The sequence below is a fragment of the Coregonus clupeaformis genome, chromosome 13, assembly GCF_020615455.1.
Source record: "Coregonus clupeaformis isolate EN_2021a chromosome 13, ASM2061545v1, whole genome shotgun sequence".
NCBI classification, from domain to species: Eukaryota; Metazoa; Chordata; class Actinopteri; order Salmoniformes; family Salmonidae; genus Coregonus; species Coregonus clupeaformis.
Genome location: NC_059204.1, coordinates 40167511 through 40187659, shown reverse-complemented (window position 1 = coordinate 40187659; position 20149 = coordinate 40167511). Strand labels below are relative to the sequence as shown.

At 43.6% G+C, this 20149-nt stretch overlaps 1 protein-coding gene across 2 annotated transcripts in view; it reads left to right on the top strand.

Moving 5' to 3' along the window:
• The window catches only part of LOC121578976 (fibroblast growth factor 11-like), a 48732-nt gene extending 29395 nt beyond the window's left edge, over positions 1–19337 (top strand). For both annotated transcript variants that reach the window (XM_045224409.1, XM_041893263.2), the window contains 4 exons: positions 2800–2910; positions 4991–5094; positions 14236–14434; positions 14593–19337. In XM_045224409.1, the coding sequence (XP_045080344.1) occupies positions 2800–2910; positions 4991–5094; positions 14236–14434; positions 14593–14801 (623 nt within the window). In that variant the 3' untranslated portion in view covers positions 14802–19337. The remainder of the gene's footprint in view (positions 1–2799; positions 2911–4990; positions 5095–14235; positions 14435–14592) is intronic.
• The last annotated feature ends 812 nt before the right edge of the window (positions 19338–20149 follow it).

Sequence of the window (20149 nt, the reverse complement as noted above, 5' to 3'; positions counted from 1 at the left end):
CCAGACCAGTTGGTGGCACTATAGATGTCATTGGCACCAGTGGCACCATAGTATACTAGAGCAATAACTATCGATCAAGTGGACTTTGTCTCAAATGCAAATTAAATGTTAGATTTAAATTATGCAGCAAACAATGTGAAATATCGTGATTAGTATATCTGTAAAATCACATATTTTTGCCATACTATGTGGTCTGACCCTTGTGAAAAGTGGATATTTTATTCTGGAAAATTAGAAACCTGAAGTCCTGCCGCTTGCGCAGTCAGTGTACGACAGCTGTGAGAGTGTACTGAAGTATTTTGGAATGCTAATGTGAAGTGTTATCCAACTGATCTTGTGGAGTGTTATCCAACTGATCTTGTGGAGTGTTATCCAACTAATCTTGTGGAGTGTTATCTAACTGATCTTGTGGAGTGTTATCTAACTGATCTTGTGGAGTGTTATCCAACTGATCTTGTGGAGTGTTATCCAACTGATCTTGTGGAGTGTTATCTAACTGATCTTGTGGAGTGTTATCTAACTGATCTTGTGGAGTGTTATCTAACTGATCTTACATTTACATTTTAGTCATTTAGCAGACGCTCTTATCCAGAGCGACTTACAGTTAGTGAGTGCATACATTTGTCATACTACACCATTTAAATAAACATTTATACATAGGCTTAGCGCCCAACCACTTACTTGTGGAGTGTTATCTAACTGATCCTGTGGAGTGTTATCCAACTGATCTTGTGGAGTGTTATCTAACTGATCTTGTGTCCTTTCTGTCATCCTGTGAACCCCGTTCATTGCTGCTCACAGCTATATTTTTATTTATTCTTTCTTTCTTTCTCTCTGACCAAAAATTTAACAGAACTCTAGTCAGAGACAAATTAAACCCTCCCTCTGCACCAACTGGCTTGACTTTCTCGTGGCAATATATTATAGTGTTCCTCATCCCAGAGACACAGTCACACTTGTTTCATGGTATAAAGAGGCCACGAGAGCTGCAATGCTTTTTCCATTGATGGATGTAGAGCATTAGCAGAGCAACACAAGAACCCTAATGGCACCTGGGAGATTCCCAGTGGCACTTCCTAATGGCTAGAGTTGGTAAAAGCCACAGTGGCCCATCATTCACGTCTGGTACATATCTGGTTTGATGAGGAGTGGTTATGGCTCCTATCTTCCATTTGTTATAAGCAGCCTGAGTGTGTATAGTACAGTATGTTGAGACAGTGGGACCTGTTCAGTGTGGGAGTGAAACATCAGATGTATTGGACCAGACAGACAGCAAGCAGTGGTGTTGATTAGCCCGGTCTTGCATGAGCAGTCCGCTGAACAGCACATACAGCCATCTTTCCGAATGAAAGATCTCTTTCTCTCTAAGATCCCTTGTTGTCTCCCTGCTCTCCCTCTCTCACACAGACATCCGCAGGACATGTAATGAATGGCTTCCCTGCTCTGATTGGGTGATGTATGGTGTTATTGGGCAGGATGAATACCACATAACTCAAAATATATGAGAATGAGAGAGAGAGAGGAGAGAGAGAGAGAGAGAGAGAATAGGGAGTGATAAAGAGAAAAAGACAGAAAGCAAGGAAGGGAAGTAGAGAAAGAGGGAGAGAGATTAGAGGGAGAGAGGGGGAAAGAGGGAGTGTTGTAGATACACGTTGTAAATATGGGAGTCTCTGTCACATTTTTACAGACCTTATGGGAAATAGCCCTTCAAATCACACACCCGCATAGTGAGTACACACACACGCACACACACACACACACACACACACAAACACTTAGAGAGAGACCATCCCGGGTCCTTCATCAGGATCTGTGTATCGATCGGGATCCTGCGCTGGTCCTCAATGTGAAGAAAAAAGGCGAGTGAATGGCACAGCGCCCTGCCTGCCTGGCTCTCAGGGGAGGCTGAGAGAGGAGAGGGCAGAGTAGGAGGAGGTTATAGGCATGGGAACTAACATCTGACCCTTAGTCCTCCAGAGGGTTCCTCACAAACTGCTCTCTCATCCATGTTTCACCTCCCTCTCTAACTGAGAGTGACTGAGCATTAAGCCACGGTACCACGGCACCTGCAGCCTCCTGTTGGCGGACTGTCAACTAGGAGCTCCACAGAGCAGGTAGAGCGAAAGTGAGGAAGGTTGTTGGAGTGAACCGGACCAGACTCAGTGGCTGCATGCCTCCGAGCTGCAAGGATTCGTTATCTGTCTGTTTCTTAAATTAACACAATGTAGACGGCAGGGACCCTGCTCATGAAACATTAATTTATTTTATTCCTCCTACTTCTCGTCCTCCTCTTCTCTTGCCCATCACAAATAAATGTGTGATGCTGATGTATCTTTTATGGAGCAGAAGACAGACTCGCTCTCTCTCACTTTACTTAATCCTCCAATGACCCAAAACGTTGCTTAAAATACCAATGGCAATGATAATGGGAGAGAGAGATAAGGTGCTGGCAAGTTCTAAAAGCTAGCCATTAGCCACTGTTCATGACATCAGTTTGTCTATTTTTGTCATTAACTGTTATTCAACTATTATTCATCATTATTAGATAATGTTGCAAATATGTATTGCATTGACAAATAAATAATTTGTTTAACCTTCTAAAAGCCAAATGTAGTTGTGTGTTGTTAACTCAGACTATTACAAGTATTTCCTGCCTTCCTAACTAACAATCTCCTATTAACCCATTCTATTCAACTCCAAGTTCCTCTCAACCCTAAATATCTATTACATTACTATTCCACCTGTCCCTGTCCATGTGCCCTGTCTAATAAAGCTGTGTGCTGACTGTTTCCTCTGCAGAGCCCCAGTTGAAAGGCATCGTTACCAGGCTGTACAGTCAGCACGGATACTACCTGCAGATGCAGCCGGATGGCACCATGGACGGCACAAGGGACGAAGGCAGCTCCTTCTGTAAGTGTGTGTGTGTGTGTGTGTGTGTGTGTGTGTGTGTGTGTGTGTGTGTGTGTGTGTGTGTGTGTATGTATGTGTGTGTGTGTGTGTGTGTGTGTCTGTGTGTGGTGTATGGTGTCTATGTGTGTGTGTTTGTGTTTTGGCACATGGCCTGCCAGTCTGGCTAGTAGCCAGGTATTGTATACTTCTGTCAGTGTCTGGTCACTGGCACCAGTTGATTGCTCATTCAACAACCGCTGATCAGGCTATTGGTCTGTGGCTGAGGTACTGGAGCCTATGCTTTTCCAGTATAGGTGGATACTAGATACTGGTATACTGAGCCTACTGAAATAACTACACCTATACGCAACACACAACTCAATCACCATTAACACCAATTCAGATCAGGTCATGGCAACAGAACACAAAACGACACTAAACACACAATTTGAAACACTGAAGTATTCAGTGTTATACACAATGCATGACAAGCCTAACATGACAAGGTGCAAAAAACTCCCTCATCCATGAAATCCTTCATATAGTGACGTCATGTGAAGAGAAGAGAGAGGGAGAAGTGGAGAAATAGAGAGAGAGATGGAGCAATAGAGCAATAAAGAAATAGAGAAAGAGAGATGGAAGGGAGAGAATTGATCAGAAAGAGGGAGAAGGAAGGGGGAGAGAGAGGGATGTGTGTGTGTGTGTGTGTGTGTGTGTGTGTGTGTGTGTGTGTGTGTGTGTGTGTGTGTGTGTGTGTGTGTGTGTGGTGTGTGTGTGTGGTGTGAGATGACTGGGCCTGTCCTCAGCTCTCCTCCTCTGGCCCAGCTGTCTGTCTGTGTGAGGAGCAGAGAGGAGCATGTGGAACAGATTGACTGCTCTTTGATTGGGCTGGAGGTTGTCAGAGGGTTTGGTGCAGGGTGACTATGACACTACAGAGTGATGAATAGGAAAGAGAGTTGACAGCAGCATGGTGAGGGAGAGAATGGGGAGTGCACATCGGAGACTTATAGATATGCCTACTTTCTTGACATATGATGACATCATTGTAAAATAATAAATAAATAACCACTTGAGATCCTCAAGTACCACTCACTTTGCAGGTTCATTGTTTAATTGAATTGTTTATTGACTTCTAATATGGATTGGATGTATGTATTGACTTTCAATATTAATCTTATTTGATTCCCAAAAGCACCTTTGGAAACTGTCAACAGTGAAAATACACAAGGTATTTGACAAAGATCTTATTCAAATATATTTAGAGATTGGGAAAGCCAGATGCCCCCTCACATACAGCAAGGTCTGCAAATAAACAGACTACACAATCACATGTTGACAAAGACGTTGTGCTTCTTATTGCAACGGGTATAGGTTTCAGAATGGATGTGGATTTGATAATGATATTTAGTTGGCACATTTAAAGTCTATGGAATAAATAATTGTTTTTTTACTTCTCTCATCTCTACTTTCTCTTTTCCACCCGATCTGTCTTCTACTTTCTCCACTCTGTTGTCCTGTACTGATGGTTGCATTGGTTTCTATGTAGAAGAGCTCAGTAACACACCTGAAACCCGGCACACCCCAGAGAGAGTGAGAAGAGACAGGAGAGATAGAGGATGGACTTGTCCTTTCTCTTCCTTCCTCCCGTCTCTGCCCCTTCCATCTATTTCTGTCATCTTTTTGTCACTCCATCCTCTCTGTGGTTCACGCTCTCTTTCATCTCAGTGACATTCTCCCTTGTTTTCTCCCACTATCTCTCTCATATGCTTTCATTCTCTTCCTTTGTGTTTCACCAGTCCTCTTAGCCGTCTTTAGTGAGGTGTTGCACCCAGAGTAGAGCAAGAGTATGACAAACCTGAGGTGACGTGATGATAGCACCTCACTCCATCACCACTCCATATCTCGCTCATGTCACCCTGGCTTAGGCTCAGTGAGGTTGTGACCTTTGTGCCTGGTAGGTTATTCAGAGGTGACACAGCAGCCATATTACTTCCTATAGAAGACAGCCTGGGAAGCTCTTGTTTGCTGCTCTCTGGATTGGTCTAATGTCAGTCTGATGTTCTAATGTTTCTCTCTCCTCCCTCTTTCTGTCTCTCTGCAGCACAGTTCAACTTGATTCCTGTGGGTCTGAGGATCGTGGCGATCCAGGGGGCGAAGACAGGGCTCTACTTGGGCATGAACAGCGAGGGGTACCTCTACACCTCTGTGAGTCCACATGCTCAACAATACATAAACCAGTAGCAACATTGGACAATATGTCTTTTATAGTTATGTTTCTGAGTAAACCTGGGGGAAATGACTGTGTGGCAATAGGCCAGCGCCAGCAATAGAGAAGCGCATTGAAGCTTTGATTCTCTAAATGACAGTTATAATGACCATGCAACGGCTGGAACAGCCATATCAAGAGTGGACTGCTGTTGCTAAATCTCCTCAATTATGATCTGTTGTTGCTGTCTGTGGTGCTGAAATGGACTTCAATCTGGAGTTGCACATCCTGTTCCATGGGCTTTGATTCGGCGGTGCAGTTCAGCCACTTAGAAATATATATATATTTTTTTTGGCCTGCAGGCATACATTTGCGTTGAATCTGCAATGTACAATTTTGTGGGGGTTGAGGACAGTGTGCAGCTATAGTACAGTGTCTGCACTGAGGATGTACTGTTCAGTGTTGAGTCTCTTTACCGAGCTGAGGTAATGGGGTGTAAGCTCTGTGTGTGATTAAGGATGGAAGGTTACTGTGCCCTGAGCGTCTAGATTGCCACACAACATAAAAACAGCAGAATAACAACAAGGGATTAGCCACTGTGTGACCAATTACCTACACTGTGTTTGGTGCTACAGTAAAGGACATAGAGTAATAGCATTACAGAGTGGTGGAACATTCACTCACTCTCACTGTGTGTGTGTGTGCACCCGTGAGCGTGCGTGTGCATGTCACAGCATGCATTTTTTAAATCACAGCGATACTTCATACATAAAGTCTGTCAGCATACAGTGCATATAGGGCTGACGCATGAACGTTTGGAGAGTCACGGAGAACAATCATTTATTAGTCGTTGGAGCATTGGTGTAAGGTTGTAGCAGCTACACCACTGTGTGTGTGTGTGTGTGTGTGTGTGTGTGTGTGTGTGTGTGTGTGTGAGAGAGTGTGAGAGTGTGAGAGAGAGAGAGAGAGAGAGAGAGAGAGAGAGAGAGAGAGAGAGAGAGAGAGAGAGAGAGAGAGAGAGAGAGAGAGAGAGAGAGAATATCCCTGAGCTGAAGATTAGCATTCTGCAATGAGAAGGCTTTTGTCTCTTGCCTCTGTGTGAACAGAGAGAGAAAGGGATTTTCTCCACAGAAGTCAATAGGAGTATAGGGTTCAAAGGGAACACATTCAAAACCCTCAGTAACTCACAGAGGCCTTCTATGGCTCTGTACATCCCTGCAAGCAGACAGACAGAGTTTCTTCCCTTGGAATAGATAACCACAAACACAAAGAGAGAGACAGATGTCTATTTAACCTTGACATGTCTGATGTGTCTGGGTGTCTTTTATACAAGTAGTGTTTTCATGCAACTGTTTCATGAGTGTGTAATGTTATGCTGATGATGTGTAACCTTGTGTGTGTGGTGTGTGTTACAGTCACACACTGGTAAGCTGTTGTTTGTGAGTGCGGATGCATGTATTCTGTTGAGTGACTGTGTGCATGCGTGTGAGCATGTCTGTGTGTGTGTGTAACAGTTGGAGGGGGGGTACATGACAGTGCAGACAAATGTTCTCACCGGTGACAAACAAGTTCATCACTGTCACTCAGAGAGGCTGAGGTGAGTGACAACAAGAGACACAGAGGACACTGCCATTGGGGAAAACCTCTGCAGGGCTCTCTCTCACTCTTTCTCTCTCTCTCTCTCTCTCTCTCTCTCTCTCTCTCTCTCTCTCTCTCTCTCTCTCTCTCTCTCTCTCTCTCTCTCTCTCTCTCTCTCTCTCTCTCTCTCTCTCTCTCTCTCTCTCTCTCTCTCTCGCCTCTCTCTCTCTCTCTGACTTTGATTCTTTGTCCTCCTCTTTTCAAGTCGGCTGTGCATTGCAGTAAAACCTGATCAGCCAGCTTTGTCAGGCTAGTGAAGTGCACAGAGCCCAGGAGGGCAGTAAGGAGCTAATGACAAGGGGGAACTCCGTGTCACAGCTCTGTTGTCTCTGCCATGAGCCTCAGCCTAAGCTAGCCTATACCTGTAGGAGACTCCAGGAAAATGGCTTCCTTCCTAGTAAAAATAGTGCTCAGCTCTGTCCTGACCCATTTTATCATCTGTGTTCTCTGGAAAACCCTCCTGGGCCATGAGAGGGGGGAGATGTGTGAGAGAAGGGGGCCGATTGTGTGTGTGTGTGTGTGTGTGTGTGTGTGTGTGCATGCTCGTGTGTGTGCAAAAGTTAGTGAGTGAGAGAAAGACAGATAGTATGGTGGGTGGGAAGTGGCACAATTGAGAGACTAGATTTCACAGATGCAGTTTTAATGCATGCCAATCAGGCCTCTGAAATGAACCGCAATGATTGCATATTTAATGGGTGTGTTGATGGATGTATGCATACCTTGAATTATAATGTCTTTGATGTAATATATGTTCAGTGCTTTTGTGTATTTGTGTAGTGGTTGATGTGTGTGTGGGCAGGTTTTACACATGTGGTTGTGTATATTTGAGTGAATAATTGTGTTTGTGTATGGTGTCTTTGCTTGTATGAGTAATTGTTATTGTCTGTGTTTAATTGGTTGTGAGGTTATACATATAAATCACTGTAATATGTATGTGGTGCTGTATGTGTGTGTGTGTTTGTCTGTGTGCATGCATCTGTGTGTGTGTGTGTGTGTGTGTGTGTGTGTGTGTGTGTGTGTGTGTGTGTGTGTGTGTGAGTGAGTGAGTGAGTGAGTGAGTGGGAGTGAGTGAGTGAGTGAGTGAGTGAGTGGAGAGAGAGAGAGAGAGAGAGAGAGAGAGAGAGAGAGAGAGAGAGAGAGAGAGAGACCTTTCCTGATGAATGGCTGGGTAGTCCATTCTCCACCTGTGAGGGTTGCATTGAGATGCAGGACAACACAGCCGGCCAGATAGCATCACCTTCATCACAATGGGGGAGAGAGAACAGGAGAGATCTGGAAAACAGGAAAGGGGAAGAAGAGAAGAGTAATGGGGCAAAACGGCAGGGATAGAGAAAGAAGGGATGCGGTAGAGAGAAATGGAATGGAATGATACAAGGGAGATAAGTTGCCAGCCAGGCAGTTAAGTGCACTTAGGGGAAGTAATACTGTGTGCAGGCAGGGTTCCTTCTTTCTACTCATTTATCATTAGCCCAGCACCAAGGCTCTCTGCTAAGATGGTACTAATAAGTAAGAGATGTAGACTTGGTTGCAGCACCAGTGACTGTTGTTGTAGTCTTTCCAGCCATCCAGCATGAGATAGTGTGTACATCTCTGTATGTGTATTGGGTGTGTTGTGAACAAAGAGCTTTGTTTTGACAGATGTATCACGGCTGTGTAATTTACCTGAGCCTACGAGAAAGACCACTGCTGATCTAATGACACACAGAGACATCACAAGTACACTATCTCCCTCCATTCTCTCTCTCCTATGAAGTGGATATTGAAAGGGGGATGACAAATTGAGGTATGAAGGGATGAGAGGTGGATGGTTGGTCACCTCTGTTGCTCCCCTGCATGTGAATCACATCAACAGAGACTGTCAATCAACCGAGAGATGAGTGTACAGTAGGCAGTAGACTCCACTACACATCCCCTAGCCCCAACTCACTCTGCTCCTAGCTATCACTCACACAATATGACATCATACCAGGCTGTGGCATCATAAACCATAGAGAAGGGCCATGTAGTTATGGTGACAGAGGACCATCTGCATGGCTCACATGCTGACTACACAGGCCACGCGTGTGCGTGTGCCATCGCTTGCATGTTGATTTTGTCCATCCACACCAGACGCGATCTGGGCACGCAGGTTAAAATACCAAAATCAACTGTGAATCACCTATATTAATTTTGGGGCAGGTCGAAACACACATGAAACATTCATGGATATTTAGCTAGCTTGTCCTGGGAGATGAACATTGGGTTGTTATTTTACCTAACATGCATATGGTCCTCTTTTTAGCTGGTTCTTTGTAGAATTTTGACCCGGAGTCATACAAAATGATTAATCCACAGATAAAAAGGGAAACCTAGTTTGTTTTTAGTTATTTATCTTTAATTCATCTCTCCTCATTTGTCTTTCAAGCATCCACGTGGGTTTGTATCTTCCTGATAACCAATTAGGAGGGGACTTGCAGCATGTGGCACATCTCAAATAGAAACAAGCTCTATTTTAGCGCTGGCTACGCAGACGCTCGTTCATGCGCGCGAGTGGTGTGGGTGAAATGATTGAACAACATGTATGTGTAAATGTATTTTGCAACGCTCGTGCATGCAACGTGACCCCTGTTAACCCCTCTCTTTAAGGGCCATGAAAATAATTTGCCCCCTTTCTTATTGTATTTATTTTTGCGTATTTTTGATACTGAATGTTATCAGATCTTCAACCAAAACCTAATATTAGATAAAGGGAACCTGAGTTTAAAAACAACTAAAAAATATATATAAATATATTTTTTTATATATTAACTAAGTTATGCAACACCCAATTCCTCTGTGTGAAAAAGTAATTGCCCCCTTACACTCAATAACTGGTTGTGCCACCTTTAGCTGCAATGACTGCAACCAAATGCCTCCTGTAGTTGTTGATCAGTCTCTCACATCACTGTGGAGGAATTTTGGCCCACTCTTGCATGCAGAACTGCTTTACCTCAGCGACATTAGTGGGTTTTCAAGCATGAACTGCTCGTTTCAAGTCCTGCCACAACATCTCAATTGAGATTAGGTCTGGACTTTGACTAGGCCATTCCAAAACTTCTAAATTGTTGCTTTTTAACCATTTTCATGTAGACTTGATTCTGTGTTTTGGATCATTGTCTTGCTGCATGACCCAGCTGCGCTTCAGCTTCATCTTACAGACGGATGGCCTGACATTCTCCTGTAGAATGATTTGATACAGAGCAGAATTCATGGTTCCTTCTATTAAGGCAAGTCGTCCCGGTCCTGAGGCAGCAAAGCATCCCCAAACCATCACACTACCACCACCATGCTTGGTCTTTGGTATGAGGTTCTTAATGTGGAATGCAGGGTTTGGTTTTCGCCAGACATAATGGGATCCATCTCGTCCCAAATGTTGACTCAAAAGTTTCCCAAAAAACACCTGGAAGCACCTGGATGATCATCAAGACTTGGAAGAATGTTCTATGGACAGATGAGTCAAAAGTTACACTTTTTGGATGATATGGGTCCCATTATGCCTGGCGAAAACCAAACACTGCAGTTCTGCATAGAGCAGTGGGCCAAAATTCCTCCCCAGCGACGTGAGAAACTGATCAACAACTACAGGAATCTTTTGGTTGGAGTCATTGCAGCTAAAGGTGGCACAACCAGTTATTGAGCATAAAGGGGCAATTACTATTTCACACAGGGGCATTGGGTGTTGCATACATTTGTTTATGAAATAAATGAAATAAGTATATAGGTTTTGGTTGAAGATTTGATAACATTCAGTATCAAAAATATGCAAAAGTAGAGAAAATTAGAAAGGGGGCAAATACTTTTTCACAGCACTGTATGCCTTCTTAACTTATGTAATGGGCCATGGCACAGAACATCTGCACCTGGTTCTAAAAACATTAACAACGTGTGCTGGTGTCCCCCGCCTCTGCACACTCCGAAACACACATACAACCCGACACACACACACACACACACACAGAGGAAATACCTAATAGGAGCGTCAGTGAAAGTTTTGAGGGGGTTGCTGCTACAGCGTTAATGCAGCACCATGGAAATATGGTGGGATTACTGCAGCTAGGCAGATTTCACAGCACCTCCTAGATTACCCGGGACTGCTGGGGATGGTCAACAGACCCAGGCAGGGCTGCCTAATGTGTCATTACGACCCCTGCTGGCAATAGAGAGCACTACACCAAGGAAACAGGACCTCGGTCTCACTATGAGCCCAACACATACTGTATTTTACTCTCCCATCATATTTACTAAGCATTTGCACTAGTGCAAGAGGTGATTTACTTATCAGAGAAGAACAGACAAAGCAGAGGTGGCAGGAAGTGATAAAGATTACATTTTGTCATGTGAAAGAAGGAGGTTTGAAAGTGAGAATCTCAATTGCATACTCCTCGCGTCTTCTGCCCTCTCTCCCCACCACCTTCTCAAAGCCCATGGGAGGAGAAGGTCAGAGAGGCGGGACCTCTGGCTTTCTCATCCAATGGGTTTTGAGAAGGAGGCGAGGAGAGAGGAATATGCCATTGAGACTCTCCTTATGAATCTGCATGAATAGCCCTGACTGCATGAATGGCTGATGGGTGAGGAAGAGGTACCAGTTACACCAATGTTTCTGAAAGGTTGTGTAAACATTGTTGAGTTTAGCTAGTAGCTAACTGGTGTGCTAGCCCCTGGCCTGAGTCCTTGGACTGACTAGTGGAGAGGAGAGCCACGTAGCGAAATGTATGGTGGCGCTAGGAGTTAAGCTTCCTGGAGCAGGTAGAATAGATGTAATCAGACACTGAGGGAGGAGGAGGAGGAGGAGGAGAAAGGAGTGGGGGAGGAGGGGTGAGGAGAAGGTCAGGACACTGCTCTGCATGATAAAGAGGTTCTTCCCGTCCTCAGGATTCTCTGCACGGACACTGGATATTACCTCTCTCGCCAGCTTTCATTAGAATTCATTCTGGCTGCAGATGCAGGGAAAGGAGGCTGCCCGAGTCAGTCAATAAGTCACCAGTGAAGGATGAGATTTTTATTTCATTTTATATAAGCATTCATCTTTAAATGAAAATGTCCCCCCTTCTACGCTTAAAAAGGATGACCCTCCCTATCATGTTCCACACACACTCAGCAATTGTTTACTCCACTGGTGGTTCTAAAGGTGGACTCAAATGTAGGGGCTAATATTCAGTGGAAGTTCAAAGGTCACTTTGTGGGGGGGGTGTTCTTCCATTCTACAGAGATAGATAGTAGATTACCTGAGTCCTTGAGGCTGACTCATGGATTAAAGGCATGGTAATTACAGAAGCTAGGTTGTGTGAGATTAGTTATAGCAGCCATGGTAGCTGAGTTGGATGTTATCAGGATGATTAGTTCAGGGGTTTAGCGGTGGGTTATGATGAGGGTACTTCCTCTCTGCTGACGTCTTTCCAGGAAACATCAGGAGACATCCTGCTAACATATGCTGTTAGATAGACGTCATAATGAGGATGTGAGTTATAATTTGGCTCATTCCACAGGATCTATTGAGGATTATATGTGGATTATCGTCAGGGTCATTTCAGAAGTCAACTGGTGGGTTTTCGTGAGGGTATAATTTCAGAGAGCAAGTTGTGTTATCATGAGGGTCATTTCAGAATAGAAGGTTATCTAGGTCTTAGTAATGGGTTATCTAGAACAATTTCAAGAAATTGTACAGAATTATATAGAGCCATTATTGAATGGAACTCCCTTCCATCTCATATTGCTCAAATGAACAGCAGTCCTGGTTTCAAAAAACAGATACAGCAACACCTCACGGCACAACGCCTCTCCCATATTTGACCTAGATATTTTGTGTGTATGTATTGATATGTAGGCTATGTGTGCCGTTTTTAAATGTATGTAGTTCTGTCCTTGAGCTGTTCTTGTCTATTAATGTTCTGTATTATGTAATGTTTCCTGTTCTGTGTAGACCACAGGAAGAGTAGCTGTGGCTTTCGCAACAGCTAATGGGGATCCTAATAAAATACCAAAAACCCTCTCTATTCCTCTCTCCCTCTCCAGCCTGATTAATAATGAATGAAGCAGATCATCTATCAATCTCCTGTGTGTGTGAAAGAACAGCTTAAGATATCAAACCTGACAGAAGACCTATAAATAACTCTGTTATCTGGAGGGCTGGGGGTGGAATTTACCTATAGAGGGTGGCTCAGGTGGTCCGGAGGCACGATAGAGAACACAGGTCGGGTGGTCCGGAGGTACGATGGAGAAAACGGGTTGAGGGAAACTGAGAAAGGCTATGAGAGCGTGGCGGAGCGAGGTGGAGGTATGGTACCACGTGGAGATGCAGCATGTGATTGACTTTCCCAGACATGCACAGCACCTTGAAGGTGAGAGGTGATGATCTGTGAGCGTGTGACCATGGAGCTCCTTCATCCCTAACGAGTCCACTACTGACTCCTTAATGCCCCTCTTATTGCCGACTCGTCCTCCTCCAGTCCTCCACCAGAGAAAGTCTCCAGTCAGCTGTTTCTGCCCTGCTGCTCTCACTAAATAAATCGTGAAGATTGGGTTTGCTTTCTGACAGGGGAAGGAGGCTGACGGTGACTAAGAGAGATGTATACCTGTCGCTAGTGGTTACAATCACCAGGCAACATTATGCAGGGTTTAGTGGTCCTTATGTTAGTGCTGGAGGTAGGGGGGTTAAACACTGATGTGGGGACTGGGGAGATGTTCTAAAAGCCAATAACTGGGTTCTAATGTCGAGTTTCCATCTGAGATTTACCCCAGTGTTTTACCCAAAAGGCTCAGACTTTTCTGTTTCCATCTACCGTGTCTCACTGGGCCATGGCTTCGGCGGACCTGCTCTAACTTGGAGACACCTTCTCACAAAGCAACAGTAGTTGTTGATTCTGCTCGCCCCAAGTTTCTGGTCGCCCCAAGGAAACACCATAACACTAGAGCTAACATTAACATAAGACACTGGGGACACACTGGTGTGGGGTAAGTCTTAGGTGGAGGTGCAACATAACTGTTGGATAAGCTCCAACTTTGGAGGGGGTGGGTGCTGCTATGTGCATTCACTTTCAGCGAGTATTAGAGTGTGTGAGTGCTCTGTATTTCATTTTAAATTTGAAGGTTGAAAGGGACTTCCATCTGAACCATTTATTCCGCCTCCGTGCTTTCATGTATTTCCAAAATAACTGCATGTGTGTTTTTGTGTGTGTATTTATTGATTTGCATACTATGTGCGTGTATTTGTAGGTATGTGTCAATCTTTTGTTTATGTGGGAGAGTTTCCCAGTGGTTTCTTTCTTCCACTGTACCTTAGAGGGCTGTGTTAAGTTTATACCACCCCTTCCATTCCCTTTAGACACAACTCTCTTAATGAATATGTTTTTCACTGAGCGTGTGTGTGCCTACAGTATGTGTGAGCACATACTATGCATACATTGGAATGTCTGTTTGTGTTTCTGGGTTGGCTTAATGGGTATAGTAGTTCCTCTCATGATGTTTGTTTTGTTTGTTCTCTTTAGGAACACTTCACTCCAGAGTGTAAATTCAAGGAGAGTGTGTTTGAGAACTACTACGTGACCTACTCCTCCATGCTCTACCGCCAGAGCCAGTCGGGCCGCTCCTGGTATATCGGTATCAACCGCGACGGACAGGTTATGAAGGGCAACCGGGTGAAGAAGACCAAAGGAGCCGCACACTTCCTGCCTAAAGTTATAGAAGGTTGGTCACGTGCCCTCCTGTCCAAGCTGGGCTGAATTTTTGAGAGGAACAAATAAGACAGGGCTATATCAGAAACGTATTAAGTTATCATAGACGTCGCATGAGGCTTATGTTCACCACTGGACACTCTTCAACTGTTTCTCTCTTCTGCTCCACAGTTGCCATGTATAAGGAACCATCGCTACACGAGCTAGTCAACGAACAGAAAGAAAAAGACAAGGAAAAAGAGAAAGAAAAAGAGAAAGAAAGAGATAAAGACAGCCCTTCCCGGAAGACAGTGAAGATGTCAGAAGAACATCACGAAATAACATTCTCCATCAAGAACTGCAGGAAAGAGAAAAAAGCCCCCAAGGCTGACGCCTCGTAGCATAGGGGACCTAGGGGAGGGGAAGAGCAGCAGTGACACTGACAACTCAATGGGGACTCAATCACCGATCATGCACTTGGGCTGGCTGGAGGATTGGCCCTCATAGGCCCCCTTTACCAGAAGTGCACTGGGCTGCACCATGCTGAAGGGTCAGGGGTCAACAGCTCACCAGTTCTGGTTCTGGGAGGGATTCCTCTCACCTGTCACCAGAAAGAGAGATGGACCAGGGCCCGAGTAAGCATCACCACCCTTCCTTCTTGTCAATCACCTCTATCCCTCCTCCTCTATTACACTCACTACCAAAAGCACAGCCTGTGTCATATCTCTGTAATTGATCTACTGCCCTCCATCACCTGTCTCAATTTTCAGAAATCACCTGCCCTCGCCCACACACAGTAATTTCTAATCAGTGTATTTTGATGTATGTGCGTGCGATTGTGTGTGTGTATGTTTGAGAAAAAGTGTGTAACACTAATCACTTTATGTAATGGCAATCACCATCTGCCCACCTGCAAATCAAACACTCCACAGCTGGACGTGGGCCATCAAAATTATGTTTTATTGGACAACATCAGGGGGATCTATTGATATTTGATAGTAGGGCTGTCTGTTGAACTGCAGTCAGCCAATCAATTTCAAAAAGGCCAAATTTTCTGGTGAAAGAGAAAAGTCAAGCAAGCTCTTTTGGGATCAGAGATATTTACAGGCTACAGGCTAACTTTTTCAGTGAGCAGCCTTTTCTATCTCACTCTTTCATAGTCCATTTCTCCTTTGATCAATCACAATGAGGAAGGTAATGGAGGGAACTGAAGAAGTTTATAATATTAAATCATGAGGATGATGGAAAGGATGATAATGAGGACAATGATAATGATGATGATAATGATGATGACAATTATGATGGTTACGGTGATTATGGTGATAATAATGATTCAACTACTGTATATCTTTGCAATAAGCTCACAGACAAAATAAGGAGACAGACATTTCAGGGTATTCCAATATCTGAAGCTGATAGCCATTTGCCCTTCGGGAGCCATGAAAGCACCAAGTCCAAATGACTATTAGAACCCTGACTGGTACATGACTGCTATGTGTGGCCCACATAACAGTAGCCTGACTGGTACATGACTGCCATGTGTGGCCCACATAACAGTAGCCTGACTGGTACATGACTGCCATGTGTGGCCCACATAACAGTAGCCTGACTGGTACATGACTGCCATGTGTGGCCCACATAACAGTAGCCTGACTGGTACATGACTGCCATGTGTGGCCCACATAACAGTAGCCTGACTGGTACATGACTGCCATGTGTGGCCCACATAACAGTAGCCTGACTGGTACATGACTGCCATGTGTGGCCCACATAACAGTAGCCTGACTGGTACATGACTGCCATGTGTGGCCCACATAACAGTAGCCTGACTGGTACATGACTGCCATGTGTGGCCCACATAACAGTAGCCTGACAGAGATGATTTCAGATTGGGCTCAGCAGGCTGACTCTGAGCATGTGACAGAGTGATGGAGCTAAATGCCCTCTATCCCCAAAATGAGGCTATATTGTTATGACGCAACTCTTTGAAGGTTCTTTCCAGGGGATTTTATGGAATACAGCCATAATTGCTTAAATTATTAGCTTAAATTTATGTAAAATGTTTTAACATGGTTTGTACAGGTTTGAGTCTCCGTCAGAGCTGGGCTGTGTTAAAAAAGAAACAGTCAGCATTTTATACAAGTGAGTGAGATAGTGACAGGGGTTATGAATGTTCATGCTTAAAAAACTCCCAATTGCCAGTCTCCCTAACTCACCTTGTGGTGCTCATAATTCACTAAACTATTTCAGATAAGGATTGGACCTAAAGAAGTGTTACTGCTAGATCTGATTAAATTCTCTGTCACCTGAAAGATAGTGCTAGTGACCGCTGAGTGTATCCTTTGCTTGGCAACTGTTGTCGACATAAAGCAGAGTTTAAAGCTAACATCAAAGCCTGAGGAGGCTCTGAGCTGGAGCACACAGATATATGAGACTTTCTGATAGTCTGGATGAGTTTTTATAAGACACAGCTGGAGCACCTACTTGCTATTCTAAAGACATCTCACTGCTTATCCACTCACCAGAGTTATCAAATCACCACAGAGGAATCTACTCGCAAATATGGATGTCTTTGTGTGCGTGGCTGTTTGTGATTGTGTTCTTCTCCCAGTGTATGGATGTTTGTGGGAATATGTGAGTTTATTTCGGGAGTGCATAGTGTGTGTGTCCGTGTTTGTGCAAGTGTGTGTTTCTATGTGTTGAGTGGGAGGTGACTTCTACAATGTCCTTCATACTGGACAAGTGGCACTGTGAGGGGTGTCTTAGTGATGTCCTTCTCTGAGGAGATTACATTTGGGTGACAAGTGGCCACCTTTCAAACACAGCACTGCCACTGCATTGTTATTGGCCTGAGAGTGCTGCAGATAGCAATGGGCAATAACATCTGAAACAAATCATGGACATAACAGTACAACATACACAGGAACATCCTGGTGTACAGAAGGCTGCTTTTCTAAGCATGGGGATGTGTGCAGTAAAATGCCCAAAGGCATTGATGCGTAGCTTGTTCCTGCCATGGCGGCTGTGCTGTCAGAGTGAGATAGCAGGGGTGCTCTGTGTGACCAGCTCCTGTCCTGTCTAGTGGGTCACTGAGAGGGGATGGCAACACAAGTGAGCTTGTAGTCCCTTAGAGAGCTCCGCTATAAGAAAAACGCAATAGCAGTGGACTACTTGTAAATATGTTACACAACATTACAGAAGATGAGGAAAAAACACAGAGAGGGAGAATACATAATGAGAATGTTACATGTTCCCAAAATGTGCAGAATGTGGGAAGGATGTTTTTGGCATGTTATTGAGGATGAGAGTATGTCTGAGATGGTCTAGAGAATGTTCTAAGAGGGTATGAGTATGTAGGCAGTTGTTGAGATACAGTCATGTTTTAAATTATCAAGCCTGTTTTTGGGGATGTAGATTATCTGAGAAGATTTTTTGGTTAGACTTAATATTAGGGAATGAGGGTTCCTTGCTGAGTTCTAATGTATGAGGAGGAAACTTCACTAGTTCTGAGATAGAATGTAAGGCAGAGAAAGTTAGCAAGTTCTGAGAAAGAATGTGAGGCAGAGAAGGTTTACTATGAGAAAGAGGAAGTCAATGAGAGTCAAATTAAGTTCAATAGTTTTGAAATAGAATGTGAGGCAGAGAAAGAGGAAGTCACTTAGTATCAAAGGAATTTCAATAGTTCTGAGATAGAATGTGAGGCAGAGAAAGTTCTAAGAAATAATGTGAGGCAGATAAAGTTCTGAGATAGAATGTGAGACAGAGAAAGTGCACTAGTTCTGAGAAAGAAAGTAAGACAAAGGAAGTTCAATTGTTCTGAGATAGAATGTGAGGCAGATAAAGTTTACTATCAGAAAGAGGAAGTCAATGAGAGTCAAAGAAAGTTAAATCGTTTTTAAATACAATGTGAGGCAGAAAAAGTTAACACGTTTTGTGATAGAAAGTGAAGCAGAGAAAGAGGAAGTCACTTAGAGCCAAAGGAAGTTAAATAGTTCTGAGATAGAATGTGATGCAGAGAAAGTTCACTAGTTCTGAAAAAGAATGTTGGACAGAGAAAGTTCTAAGAAATAATGTGAGGCAGAGAAAGTTCTGAGATAGAATGTAAGGCAAAGAAAGTTCACTATTTCTGAGAAAGAATGTGAAACAGAGGTTCACTAGTTCTGAAATAGAATGTAAGGCAGAGAAAGTTCACTAGTTCTGAGAAAGAATGTGAGGCAGAGAAAGTTATGAGATAGAATGTGAGGCAGAGAAAGTTCACTAGTTCTGAGAAAGAATGTGAGGCAGAGAAAGTTATGAGATAGAATGTGAGGCAGAGAAAGTTCACTAGTTCTGAGAAAGAATGTGAGGCAGAGAATGTTATGAGATAGAATGTGAGGCAGAGAAAGTTTACTAGTTCTGAGAAACAATGTGAGGCAGAGAAAGTTCACTAGTTTTGAGGTAGAATGTGAGACAAAGTGGTTCACTAGTTCTGGAATAGAATGTGAGGCAAAGTTCACTAGTTGAATGTGAGGCAGTGAAAGTTCACTAGTTCTGATATTAAAAGTTATATTAAATGTGAAGCAGGACTCTTTGGTTCTGATATTGAGAGTACGCCAGAGAGATCTTTACCTGGTTGAGGGAGAAATAATGTATTGGCTATCATAAAGTAAGGCAAAGAGAGCTCTTTTCTTAATTAGAGCAGAATTTAAGGCAGAGCAGGTCCCACGAGGGGAGGGGGAGGGGTAGTGATGTTGAGAATACAAAGACGGATGTGGTTCACACACGCCCGCTCATGTCCGCTTTGAAGTCACATTCCATTTCCTGCCCAATCTCCCCAAACAGTGTCCTATAAGTCTACTGCCCATTAACCTTCCCTCTACACACTGTGTGCTTGTATGTGTGTGTGCGTTCGTTTGCACATGTGTGTCTGTGTGGGTGTGTGAAAGAGTGACTGAGTGAGTGTAATGACCTACCTGTATGAGTGTGTGAGTGTGTGAGAGAGAAAAAGGAGAGAAAGAGAGAGGGGGAAAGGAAGAAAGAAAGAAAGAAAGAAAGAAAGAAAGAAAGAAAGAAAGAAAGAAAGAAAGAAAGAAAGAAAGAAAGAAAGAAAGAAAGAAAGAAAGAAAGAAAGAAAGAAAGAAAGAAAGAAAGAAAGAAAGAGACGATCAATAGACTCAATAAAAGCAAAAGTGGAGAGCAATAGTATAGCGTTGAGAGCAGTAATGTCCCTTAGGTGCAGTGGGGGAGCAACCCATGTTTGTTGATAATGAACTCAGAGCAGTGTTGTTCCATTCCAATGTGTAAACTGGACAAAGTGGCCTATTTCACAACAAATGTGGGGGTAGATATTTCTCCCGTCTTATGGCACACTTTAGAGATCAACAGCCCCAAACAACTGGCCAGTGTGATGTGACCATGTACTGAGCTACTTGGGTTTCTGTCCTTTACCGTCCTTTTCTGAGACTCTGGGGACAATGCTGTAGAACTCCATTAGAGTGCACTCTGTTTGAAGGACTTTGGTCTTAGGTTATGGTCAAACTGGGGTCAAACAGGGAGCACCCCTATCATAATACAAAGAGAAAAGAGGGGTTAAAATGTTACAATAATAATAATAATAATAATAATAATAATAATAATAATAATAATGAATATTTATAGGGTTCTTATGAAGGGATGTGACGGTACTGCCAAGACCAAAGTCTGGCTTAGCCTTTTTGACTGTTTAAGTGTGATTTAACGGCAAAGTTTAATGTATAGGGCTGTCAGTCTA